Source organism: Ambystoma mexicanum, chromosome 14, assembly GCF_040938575.1.
Source record: "Ambystoma mexicanum isolate Mex_15411 chromosome 14, UKY_AmexF1_1, whole genome shotgun sequence".
Classification (NCBI taxonomy): domain Eukaryota; kingdom Metazoa; phylum Chordata; class Amphibia; order Caudata; family Ambystomatidae; genus Ambystoma; species Ambystoma mexicanum.
Window position 1 is genome coordinate 409,760,116 of NC_090940.1, and position 13,615 is coordinate 409,773,730.

General features: G+C 44.9%; 1 protein-coding gene across 3 annotated transcripts in view; it reads right to left on the reverse strand.

Annotated features, from left to right (window-relative positions):
- KNL1 (kinetochore scaffold 1) overlaps nt 1–13,615 on the reverse strand; it is a 1,870,945-nt gene that overhangs the window by 37,438 nt on the left and 1,819,892 nt on the right. For all 3 annotated transcript variants that reach the window (XM_069637560.1, XM_069637559.1, XM_069637561.1), the window contains one exon: nt 9,692–9,798. In XM_069637560.1, the coding sequence (XP_069493661.1) occupies nt 9,692–9,798 (107 nt within the window). The remainder of the gene's footprint in view (nt 1–9,691; nt 9,799–13,615) is intronic.

Sequence of the window (13,615 nt, forward strand, 5' to 3'; positions counted from 1 at the left end):
AGTGATACATGGAGAGCCCCTCTTCCATTTCCATGACGCAACAGGATGCAGTGGTGGTAGCGCCGACGCCACATTAATCATTTAAGTGGTTAGGGAGAGGAAGGTGTTGAAGGGACGGAGACCAGAGGGCAGAGACGGGGGCAAGGAACAGGAGGTGAGGGGAAATGGCAGACGGGCCCTCGCAGCTTGCTCCGAATGCAGGCTTGGATTATAGGATTCGTTTGGGAATCCATGCAAGCTGGTTGGCTGCAGCACCCGCTACAGTGCCACTTAAAGTGATTAGATCACTGTAACTTGGAACAGAGTTGTTTGATTTGTATATTTACACATAGGGCTTTGGAATTCAGAAAGCCGAGTAAAGGATAGAATGTATCCTATATGAGGTGATGTTTGTGTAATTTGGTGCACCACCGTAGCTCCTCTGACAAGGTTTAAGACCCTAACCTGATCTCTCATACTGCCCAAAACCAGAGACTGTTAATAAAATAGCCACTGGAGCAATCTCAATTGTAGCCTAGCCTCTGGCACCAGGAAAATTAGTGATGAAATGAGACCCAGGAGAAGCAGGGAGGCTAAAGCAGTGACAAAGATGGTTCTGGAACATACTATCTGGTTGTTTGCTACCCTGCTCTCAGGAGGAAAGGCCCCGGCCAAGCAGATGTCGAGAACTGCCCAATGAACAGTAGGGACCTCAAAAGAGTTGTTTGGGACTTGTTTAAATTGTGGATAAGGCCCAAATAGTGTAGTAGATGTCAGTATAGTGTTGGTGGTCTGACACCAATTAGAAGTTCAGGTTGGGATGAGCCGCATTGCCAGGTAGTGAAAGTTGTGAAGCTTCTTCCTCCCGTAATGAGAAGTCGCCAATGCTAATAGTTTGGTGTTTGGTAAAACACTCTGCTCTAAAGAAAGAACAAAGAAAGGCAAAAGGTAAGAAACTCAGAAATAAAAGTGTGTGTTCCCAATTTACAAACCTCATGTAATGCCTGTGCTTTGAATGAATGGATACACAGAATTGTAAATAATAGCACGTGCCTCATCTAGACAGAATTGTAAATGATAGCAGGTGCCACACTTAGATGGAACTGTGAAGGATAGCAGGTGCCACACTTAGATGGAACTGTGAAGGATAGCATGTGCCACACTTAGACGGAATTGCGAATGTTAGCATGTGACTCATCTAGAAAGAATTAGGACTGGTAGCATATCCCTCACTTAGTTGGAATTGTAAATGATAGCATGTGCCTCACTTGGATGAGATTGTAAACGGAAGCATGTGCTGCACTTGGATAGAATTACAAAAAGTAGCATGTGCCACACTTAGATTGAACTACAATTGATAGCATATCCATCACTTGGATAGAATTACAAGCGATAGCATGTGCAACACTTAGATGGAATTGTGAATGATAGCATATCCCTCACTTAGTTAGAATTCTAAATGATAGCATGTGCAACACCTAGATGGAATCCTGAAGGATAGCATGTGCAACACCTAGATGGAACTGCAAATGATAGCATATCCCTCACTTAGTTAGAATTGTAAATGATAGCATGTGCCTCATCTAGATAGAATTATGATTGGTAGCATAACCCTCACTTAGCTAGAACTGTGAACAATAGCATATCCCGCACTGGAATAGGTAGAATGGATAGAGTGAATAGAATAGGTGGAATAGACAACATAGATAACATAGATGGAATGGATTGAGTAGACGAAGCAAAAAACGGACAGAGTGGACTGAATGAATGGGGCAGAATAGAATGAGTAGAATCTTTTGAAATTCGCCCCACGCTTTGTATCACTGTGCACCTGCTCCTGTATTGTTGCCATATATCTGTGTCCCCTATATATATCTGTATCCCCTATATATATATATCTGTGTCCCCATATATACCTGTACTGACCCCTGTCGTTATATATCCATATGTCGCTATGTATGTCCCCACCGTCCTGTTCATGTGCCTGGTCTCAGGCGCTTTACAGATAACCACCATATCATACCACAACGCTTACTCTCTACTATACACCATCATTCAACCAGAACAAAGCTATACCCCTGATAATTTGGCGTAGCTGTCCACATATGAATATGACCCTACGAACACCTCATCGCCCTAATAAAACGCAGCTAGCTGAGCACATTCCGGCCTCCTGCTCACATAGGCATTCCTCAGGGCTAACGCAGCCAGAACCCAGTCTGGGTGTCCACCCACCAGACTGCACATATCCAACTGATATCCTCAGCACCACACCCATCATCGCTAGGAAGCAGCTACCATCTGACAACTACACCAGCACCAGACCTATCGCTAGGAAGCAGCTACCATCTGACCACTACACCAGCTGCATACATATCTGGTGCACCCACGCACCATCTCTCTCTACTGACCTGAACTACAGTTCCGAGGGCGTTCAACCTACCAGCGCTTTGAGGTCATACCAATGATATATAAGGCGCTATATAAATGCCAAGTAACATAACATAACACAGAAGTGGCTATACATGAGATGTATTCAAACCAACCAGTCCTATAAACCTAACGCTTGAAGGTCCCATTTCAGTGACCATTTTGATTTTGTCCATTAGATGCAACTTGTTCGACAGTCACAGCTCCAAGATGGGATGCAGATCCGCACTTTTATTCAGTAATAAAATGTACTCTGGAACAATCTCTTGCCCCTTTCAGAGGGGGAAAAAAATCAGTGTGATGATGACTTTCAGCAAAAGTAGATTTCTCTCTTGTTAAGGGGCCAGGATCTGGGAAGAGAAAGGGTCGTTGATCCAGGGGGCACCACAGGAAGGGAAGGCAGAAAAAGCATTTTGGGTTGAACAGATGTTGCCTATGAGGTGCAATGGCAAAAACATCACCATCAAAAGAAGGAAGAAGCCACAGAGGTTGTGACAGCGGGCTGCTGAACAGCCGAATTAAGGGACTCTGCCACAGTCATGGACTTCTTGAATTTTTCTAGGGCATGGTCAGAGCCAACTACTGAACAGATTGTTTCCATCGGGGCCAGTATATATTGAGGCGCTGCACCCTGTGACTTAAGTTCTATCATTTTTCCCTAGCACTTGGATGCAGAGTGAACGCAGAATGAAGGTGTACTAGCTATCCACCAAGTGGGGTAGGTTGGAGGGGCGATAAGCAATCTGTGGGAGGAACATTCGTCAGAAAAAACATTACTCGGAGAAGAGTAATTTGTTCTGCTAATGGATTCCTTCTTCCCACAGTTTCATCCTCTTTGATAGACTTGCATAGCAGTACGTAGATCTGGAGAAGAGAGGATAGCAAGGACACCATGTTAAACCAGAAAAATATGAAGGACAGCCCTGTCTAAACTAGCAGCCTGACCAGACTGAGAATCCAAGCAGTAATATTTACAAATGTGTGCAAAGAAGCCCACATAGCCACCTGCCAAATGTCCAGAACAGGGACTCCACGTTGCAAAACTGAGGGGACAGCCAGTCCTCTGGTGGAATGTGACGTGAGACCCCGAGGCCATATTTGTCAGCCAGATCATAGCATTCTAAGATGTAGATGATCCACCTTGACAGGGTCTGTTTGATCACAGCCCTGCCAGCACAGGCACTACCGCAACCAACAAAAAGCTAGTAATTTTTCCTGGTCTCTCTCGTCCGAGAGAGGTAACAGCTGAGGGCCAGCACTGGGTTGAACCAATGGAATCGTTCCTCTGTCTTGCAAGTGTGAGGTGGAGGAAAAAAGACAGTAAGATGGATCTTTTGAGAGAGAAGAAATCAGAGGCTACCTTCGGGGGGGGGGGGGGAAGGATGTCTCACTCTCAGAATCCCCTTTTCCTTAGAGAAAACCAAGTAGGGCGGTTTAACTGATAACGCATGGAGCTCAGTCACCAGTCTAGCAGAAGTGATTGCAACCAGGAAAATCACCTTTATTGTGAGTAATCTTAAACAAGATCAATAGAGCTCAAATTGAGCGCATTTATTTATTGCATTTGTTATACACCCAAACCCTAAGGTGTCACAGCGTAGTTGCAGACATCTTAGAATAGCTTAGGTGCAGTTACAATAGGGAAACATTACAATTTAGTGGTATACATTACAATTAGGTGGTATTTACTACAGTTAAAATATACAAACAAACTTAACAGAAATGCATTTCCATATAGGAAATGTTAACACTAAATTCAAGTCCCATGCTGGAAAAACAAACTGGCGTGGGGGAAACAGATTACAAAATCCCACCCAAAAATTGTAGAAGAGTAGGAATCGTGGAAAGAAGTCCTGCTCAGGGTCCTTTTGAAAAACAAAATGGCAGCAAGATACCCCTTTAGAGGGTCAATCTGCATGCCTGTCAAGGCTAATGAAAGCAGAGAATCCACAACAGTGGGGCAGGTAAAGGTGTCCATACACCTCTCCCAGCAATAAGCCGAAAACCTATGCCACCTAAAAGGCATACACAGATTTGGCTGTAGGGCTTCTAGCCGAGAGGAGCACATCCAGGACATTCGCTGACAAATATCCCCTCTTATACCTCAACATTTCAGCAGCCAAGCATGAAGGTTCAGGCTGCAGAGGCTTGGATACAGGATTTGTAACTCTGAATGGGAGAGGTCAGCTCTCTGTGGAAGGCGGCAGGGAGGGCAGATAGCCATATCTAGCAACTGCGGGCATAGTGCCGAACGACCAAGAACAGTGTGGACAGGAACAGGCATAGACGAGTGAGAACCAGCGATATGAGCAGGAACGCATATGTCGAAGTCCCACAGAACTCCCTATAGGAAAATACTCTGCAGCAGAAGAACCTCCACTTCCTGTTCACACTGGAAGTGAAGAGGTCCACCTGAGGCATACCGCAATTGGAGATCACCTATGCCAGAACTGTGGGAGGCCAAAATTGGTCTGCTCAAGGCATCTGCAATCATATTCTCGCTGGGTTCAGGGGGGGTGGGGGAGGAGGGACTGGGACAGCGAAATGTGGAACTTCCTGAAGCCCAATCTTTGAAACCGGCTGCACATCCAGTACAAATGCGCCAACACCTGGTCTGGGAAGCGAGTTCGGGCGAGCCAGTCGTCCAGGTAGGATAAGACCTGGATGGCAACCCTTCTGAGGAGAGCTGCTACCGATGCCAGATGCTTGAAGACCCTAATTGCTGAAGATGAGCTGAACGGAAGGACCTCAAATTGGTAGTTGCAGTTCCACACTGTAAACTTTAGTTACTTACTGTGCATGGGTACATGGAAGTAGACATCCTGGAGATCCAGGGAGACTGGACATGGGTAACCATCTTGAATTCGTCCTTGAATAAGTACATGTTCAAGAGCCTCAGATTTAAGATGAGATGTACACCCTCATCCTCCTTCAGAACCAGAAAATAAGTTGAATACCAGCCATTGCCTCGTTCGGAGTTGGACACTGAATCTATGGCCACCTTCACAAAACGTTTACAAACCTCCTCTAGCAGGAGGGAGTCCGGAGGCAGGAACTGGGTGGGCGGTGGATGGTCTGGAGGGAGTCAAGCAAAAGTGAGACAGTATCTCTTGTTAACGCCCTACAAGGCTCAGGCATTGGAAGTAGTAAGGATCCATTGCTTGACAAAATTGGAAATTCTGCCTTTCACAGGGGAGTGATGGTGGAAGTCCCTTTCAGAGGGGCTTTGCACCAGGGGCTGCTGAGGGCACAGCAGAGGTTGACAGACCACCCGTAAAAGCACCCCCTTCCCTGTCCCCTTTTGGGGCTGCAATACACCTGCTTGCCTGAGGGAGCTTGACCTTTGCCTCGGTGGGCGCATGAGGTATAGGGGCGAAAACCCCTCTGTTTAGGGGTTGCAGGCTATTGCCATCAGACCCAAAGATTTTACAGTCGCTTTGGAAGCCCGGAATATTTGGAGGGATTCATCGACCTTCAAACCCAACAGATTGTTGCTGGCAAACGGCATGTCCAGGAGTTTTGCCTGGACATCTGGGGCAGAACCTGACATTCGTAGCCAAGAGTGTCTCCTCCGTACTGTCCTAGTGGACCTACATCTAGAATGTATTCAAATTCAAACTAAACTTTTGGCCTGGAATCGGCTTACAAGCCCAGTGTTTCAACCAGCTTTACCACCTGTTGAAATAAAGTCTGTGGCTTTCCCGGAGTCAGAGCCAGTAAAATGTCCAACTACTGTGATGTGTCCAAACTACTTGCCTCCAGCAAGTCAGAAGCTAGCTCCAAAAGCTGGTTATGGTCTCCTCCCATTTAGAGAGAACACTGCAGCCGAAACGAGTGCATGATGAAATATATGGTTTCTTTTCCACCAGAGAGAGCTCTCCTGCAAAACTATCAGGAGCAGCAGGAAAGGTTCTAGGGGCACGGATTGGAACCTGTTAAAGCCCCCAAACAATTAACACGACTGGACCATACAGTAGTGAATCTGATCGTCCATGCTGGGAAGGATAAGAAATGAGACGCAATACGTATGGAGGCAAGGCTGATTAAGTATGATTTATTAGCTGTATTATTGATTTATTTACTCGAACAGAGGTAACATGTTACTGATAACTGGGTGTGGATTTCCCTATCTAGTGACACAGGGGCCTAACCTAGTTGGACAAGAGGGGAAACAGGAACACAAGCGACAAGTATTCGAAACTTGACGCCAGCTGACGATTTCAGAATTGAGACCCGCCTATTTGGGTAACCCCATTTTAGGCGTGCTGAATTGAAGTCACATGAACTGTGGGATTAGGTACCTAAGGGGCCCTGCTTTCCTCCTTTTTTCAGCCAACGGTGATTGCAGGCCCCACAGAAGTGAGATGGCCATTTCCATTTCTGAGTACCTTCATACAGCACCCAGACCTTAAAGACACGAGGCAATTGAGATACATCATAAAGAAGGGTGAGTGGAATACACCAGCAGGTTTATATTACCGGTCGGGAATGGTAAGAGCAGAGGCCGCCCCTGCTTTTTTTGAGATACCACAATACCTTTGAGAACGGATAGGAAAAATTTAAGAACCGTTGTTGCAGGGCCTGTTCATGATGCATAGATGTAATTTTTGACTGGAAATGGATTTTGAGTTAACTTTGAGCCAAGATTCCTGTTATTGACCAACAGTTGTCTTATGAGCTGAGCAGTATGAGTAGGTGACTGATACTCCTATTCTTTGTTTATTGCTCCTTGATAGGTGGTGATTCTTTTCCGGGTAAACGGACGGAAAGGGTACTACAAGCCCATGGAGTGAAAACACTACTAGAACTCCGACAAGAAGTCTTGTAAAGGAAATGCTTTTAGTAGATAACCTTTGGTTTTAGTTTGTTACGTTTATGGATATGTGGTGCATGTCTTACTAACCCCTCACACAAGCCCCTGAAGAATTTCCAAGTATTGGTTACATGACACTTAAATCGGAAAGAAACATGTCGGGCACTAGTTGTGGTTATGGAAGGAGATTGTGAAAATGAATGAAGAATAGAGCGAATGGAATGAGATTGAGTGAGATGTGCTCAGTGAGGTATGACCCAGTGTGAAAATCAGCACAGCACAGTACACTTTAACGGCTAAACAAATGAATTAACCTATTTACCGATTGAAGGGGTTAAGATTATGCAGATATCATTGTGAACGTGTCTTCTTGACTGACTGCAGGAGACTTAATAGGCACTTTAATAACACACCGAACTGTGTTCTTAACATTTGTATGTATTTGAAAAATAAAATGTGTATTTTTTTTTTATAAATTTGTGTCCAAGTATTGGTTTTCCCAATTTCCATACGTTAATATGGCATTGGAACAGGATTCACCTAGACAAGGTAGCAACCACAATCACTAGCTTTGTGTTTCAAAGTGGTAAGGGTCACTCCCTTTATTTTGAGGGTATACTGGTGATCTATACCCCTCGATCTCTCGTTCTTTGTTTGAATAGCTAGCTCCAACAGCCCCCCTCACTCACCATATAACTCTTCTGGGAAGTTCCAAGCCAAAAGGTATAAGATCTCCATCGTTGTCCAAGATTTTGTCCCTCTTTAACATGAATATCCTCATAAGAAGCAGAGCGTCACCAGCGTGGACTAAGCTGAGGCAGGTGGAGCAGGCATCAGCATTTCATCGCCTGAGGGCAGAACGCTTTGGCACAGTGATGGGTCTTCACCCATAGCTGGGGTCTAGCCCTTAGGCATGCGGTCGAGGTATTTTGCATGATCCCTACTGGCTAGTCTAAGCGCAGTGGGTTCTGCCAAAACCAACGGAGCCTGGGCGGAAGCAACCACGGTATTGGCAAAAATGTTGAGCCGCTTCAGCCGAAAAGCCTCCCTTTCATCCGGGTGGAGGACTGTGCAGGAAACTATACTTGTGGCCGTGTTTCTGGGGAGTCCATGGTGTGGGTACGACTCGTTGTAGAAGGAAAGTGGCACAGAGAAGAACTGTTCAACGAACAGACCCTCTTTCTGGGTTTGTTTCTTCTCCTTTTGGACCAGGGGACCGGTTTTACTACCTCTGCTCTACACCATGAGACATCGAAGGAGATGGTGTCATCTTTTTCCTTGTGGAAAAAGGTAGAGTTTTTTCACAGCCTGCAGCCGGACATCCTTCGGGCGCATGTACTGATAGAACCTGTAGTCCTGGCGGTTGTGTTTTACCCCAAACACTAAAGCCAAGCCCTGCGGGGATCAGAGACAGACATTTGTTGGCTGCAGTCTCCACAGGGCTTCTATCCCAATGCCTTTGCTGCGTTAGGCATTACCAGAACTGAGAGTAGCATGTGTTCCTGAAGCAAACAGAGTGGATGGAACAAAGGAACAGAGGTCATGGGGCGCAGCGCCTAATATATACTGGTCCAGATGTCATGTCTGGAGCAGGTTGTAAAGAGGAATCAAGCAGAGTGGGCACACTGCTGCGCATCACCCCCTGGTGGCAGAAATGTTTAGAAGATCAGCTGCGCTGGAGATAGAATAGCAGAAGAAGAATCTGGGGGTGGAAGAAAGCCATTAGAAATTAGGATCTTGAAAAATAGTTTGACACTGTTTTTTGGGCTTTCCAAAAGGGGAAAACGAGTTCTGCCATTTATACAATAGTTTCTTTTAACTTGGAAACAGTCCACAATATGCATTCCAAAAATAATTTACCTTAGGTAAGATGGAAGCAACAATGCCAAATTGGCAACTGTTTACCTGATCACAAGGGCACTCTTTCCCATCAGCAGCACAAATGAACATCAACTCAGTGCAGTACATTTCAAAAGTTAAGAACATGGGTGCATCAAGGAAATCATGTCACATTGGGCCTCACTACGAGTAAGCTGGTCCGATAACAGTGCCGGTAAGCTGCCAGCACCGTTGTTACCGGACCGGCATACTCCGAGTTCGGCAAGCGGGGGCCTTTCAGCCCGTCAGGTCTGACCTGGTGGGCGGAATGGCACCTGCTCGCAGACCGTAACGTTAGCACCGGCACCCTTCATGAAAGGTGCCGGTGCTACCGTCCTCCCCATTCCCATTGAGTCCAATGGGACTGGAATGGGGAGTAATTTATTCCGGTGCCTGGCAATAGGGAATTACCGGGACCGCTGAGTCTGTAATCCCCCGGTAAGTCCCCAAAGCCAGGCACTGGAACAATGACTGCAGCGGCAGCAGTGCCGTTTGTACCGGCATGGCTACTGCCGGGGTCATAATGAAGCCCATTGTCTCAATCAGTCTAGATTTAAATCACTTTGTAAACATTAATTACATTTGTATTACCTCAGGCAGCGCAAGCATTGTCTTGTTATTCTCCGGTAAAGATCCTTTTTTTCCAATAAACTGTAAGATAAGCCGCTGGCAAAGAAGAGAGGAGGGAGGCGCTTCGTCTGAAAAAAGATGGAAAGAAAGGTTACAGAAAAGGTAACTCAAGACATTTCTTTTTTACAACTGTTTTGTGTGCCGAGCACCAACTATCAATTTTTTCATAAGCAAACATTGCTTTGAAATCAAAAGGCCAGTGATTAACATGTATTGCACAACAGATAAACCCACATGGATACCAAGCCATAGGAATACCAATTGCAATTGATCTACAAAAGATAAACAACTTCTCCAATTGTAGGTCACAAAGTCATTGGCAAGTGACGTGCAACACAGCCATTGTTTTTGGATCCAGGTCCTGGGGGTGGACCAGTGTGGGAGGATCACCTGAGTGAGGGATCTTCGGGGAGTAGGAGTGAGACACTGTATGGAAAGGAACTCCGCTTTCAGCGTCCAACAAGGAAGGCGGAAAAAAACAATCTGAGGGACTTCGATGCGTGAAGGTCCATGGGTACAGTGGAGGTCACACTAGGGTGGTAATTACTAGCACGCCTTATCGCCGTCCCTTTTCGAGTTTCAAAAACAACTGTAATACTCTGCAGCTTCCACTAGATGTCGGCCTATGCATAGCATGTGATCTAAGCAGATTCCGCAAGCCTTAGAAATATAATATGATATATATACTAGGCACTTCACCATATGAGGCATTGACCCTCAATTTCAGGCAAATATAGCATATTTGCACATGGTATTATAACTATCAAGGTAATAATCAAACGTAAGGCAGAAATACAATTCATATGCATATGATAGCAAAAATAAGCCTTGCATATTAAAGAAAAAATATAAAAGCTGATATTGCACAATGCACTAGGCACTTTACTATATAATGCACTGAACCCTAAAAGTCAGAGGAATACAGCACTTTTTGCTCATGGCATAACTAAACATCTAGTAAGTAGCATCAATATATTGATAGAATGTAACCTCCTTTTAAGCACTAGTCACTTTATCTTTTCCATTTAATGGTTGAATGTTGGAAAACCAAACTGCAGGTGTATATATCTATCCCGCATATGTCATCCAAAAGTGCAAGAACCTTCTTTTAAGCAAACACTGCACATAACTATATAAAATACAAAATATTTTGTCTCCCCCCCTCTTATCTTCCTCCCTTAGCACATGCACTTTATAACATAATATATTGAATACCACTTCGCCTAAAAACATACAACTTTTTATTATTCTAAAATGTATGCAGTGAGAAAAGACTCACTAAACATGGTCGCCATTAAAAGGCAAACAGCAATGGTAAAAGCATAGGTCTAGTGGTCACAACACAGGAAAGGGTTCCAAGCTAAACAGGAAATTAAATATAATCCATTGTAAACATGGTGTCAGTTACAATTCAATGAAGCCCAGTTTGGGGTGAAACGCGTTATTGTGACTTTTTCACGGGTGTGCTCTTGAATGTCCACACCAAAGAATAAAGGACGTTTGAATAATTAACAATGCACAACTGTGTGGTGTACTTTTTTTTATCAAATGCAAGACGGAGGAGTGCCGCTGTGAGCTGCTGCTTTGCAGTTCGTTTTTTGCTTTGGATATATCAGTAAAAAAAAACTTTGTTAAAGGGACGTTATGGTTAAGTTGCGCTACTAAAAACCTGTGAAATTCACGAAACTTTTTTTTATAAACGGGACATTATGGTTCGAAGTAAAACCGAAAAACCCCTGAAATTCGCCAGTGATCGTAGGCTAAGCAACCATAACTGGCCGCACCACTGTGCACGGCTAACACTAACACCTAGGACATCAAAGATGACATCACAAATGTCATTGATGACATCACTGATGACATCACATGTCTGCCTTACTCTTTTTTTCTTCACTGATATATCTGGGGCAGTAACAGGCAGGAACTAAAAAGTCACTATACTATAGTACAAAGTACTATGGTGACAGCACAGATGACATTACATGTGTAGCTCCTTTTTTTTTTTGTTCACTGACATATGTAAGCCAGGTGGCTTTCTTCACTGTCAGTCAGGAGTTTAAGAAGGTAAAAGCTCTATATTTGTACTCCTTACCCTTCTCATTTGTTCTAACAATACTTTTGTTAGTTTACGGTTACATCATATCATACAAATGCATAGAAGAAGGAATCCAGAAACACAAGAATCTTTTCTGTGCATGAAGTTAAAGGGATACTCTAGTAAAAATTTTTATTTCAAAAATAGATAGGCCACATTAAAAAAAAAATACTAGCATCCTCCGTTTTAAAACTTCCTATGTAAAATTTTGAGCTATTCAAGCTCAAAATTCGAAAAAGCAAGCACAGGGGGGCCGCCATTTTGTGAAATGGAGGCCCTCCTGTGCTGGCTTTTGCTTTTGCGGCACTAATGAAGGAATAGCCAGCCAGCTGTAGTAAACAAAGTCTACCGCTGGGTGGCTTTCCCTTCATTAGTGCCGGGACTCGGAGGACGCGGACCGGAGACCAGAGCAGGAAAGCTGCAGCTGAATCTCGGTAAGTGCTATTTATTTGTTTTACAAAAAATAAGCACTAGCTGCGTTTTTTTTTCTAAGTTTTCCGGGCTGGAGGAGCCCGGAAAACTTAGAAATAAAACCGCAGCTTTAAAAACGTATTTATGTTTGCGGTCGCTTTTGAAGCGACCATAAACATAAATACAACGTTATTGTGTTGGAAAACGCTGCGGTTTTAAAACCGAGCCCATGCATAAAAGACTGCTTTTATGCATGGGCTCGAATGGGGGGCCCATGAGTTTAGATAGCACCACGTTAAGGTCCCATCCTGGTGGTGGGTTAGAAATAGGAGGGTGAAGTCTCTTTACTCCTTCCATGAAGGCTTTAACTACTGGTACTTTCCACCACAACACCTTGTTATGGGAAGTGGTATATGCTGACAGGGCTGCCAGGTGTACCTTCAGTGAGTTAAAGACCAGTCCTGCATCCAGCAGGTGGAGCATGTATGTAACAATAGTGGAAGGAGTGCAATCAACTGGGTTGATTTGTTTATTCTGGCACCAGATAACGAATCTCTTCCATTTGTCAAAGTAGCAGTGCCTCGTGTTTGGCTTCCTAGATTCTTTTAGGATGTCCATACACCTCTGAGGTAAATTGAGGTGTCCGAACTCTATGACCTCAGGAGCCATGCTGCCAGGTTCATTGGGTTGGGTTGAGGATGCACTGTTTTACCTTCGTGCTGGGACAGTAGGTTGTACCAGGCCGGAAGTTTGATTGGTTCGCACACGGCTAATCTGCGTAAGTGTGGGAACCACGGTTGTCTCGCCCACATGGGAGCAACCAGGACGAGCGTCATCGACTCTCTGTTCATCTTGTTGACCACCTTCCTGATGAGAGGAGATGGTGGAAAAGCGTACGCAAACATTCCTCACCAGTTCATCCACAGGGCGTTCCCCTGGGAGTCTGGTTGGGGGAACCTGGATGCAAATCCTGGGCACTGTCTGTTTTAGCTTGTTGCGAATAGGTCTACAGTGGGGAAACCCCACTGAGAGATGATATCCTCTACGACTTCTCTGCGTAGACACCATTCGTGTTCCTCTGGGAGGGGGTCTCTGCTTAGAGCATCCGCTAGAGAATTGAGATCCCCTGGAACATGTTGCAATGACAGGAAGATGTTCCGACTGAGTGCCCATATCCAAATTTTCTGGGCAAGCTTGGACAGATTTTGCGAACAAGTCCCTCCTTGCTTGTTCAGGTAAAACATGGCTGTAGTGCTGTCCGCCTGGATTTGCACTGACAGATTTAGCAGGAAGGGCTCGAACACTTGAAGCGCTCTGAATACTGCCAGAGGCTCTAGCAGGTTGATGTGATTCTTGGCCACTGAGTGAGACCAGAGACC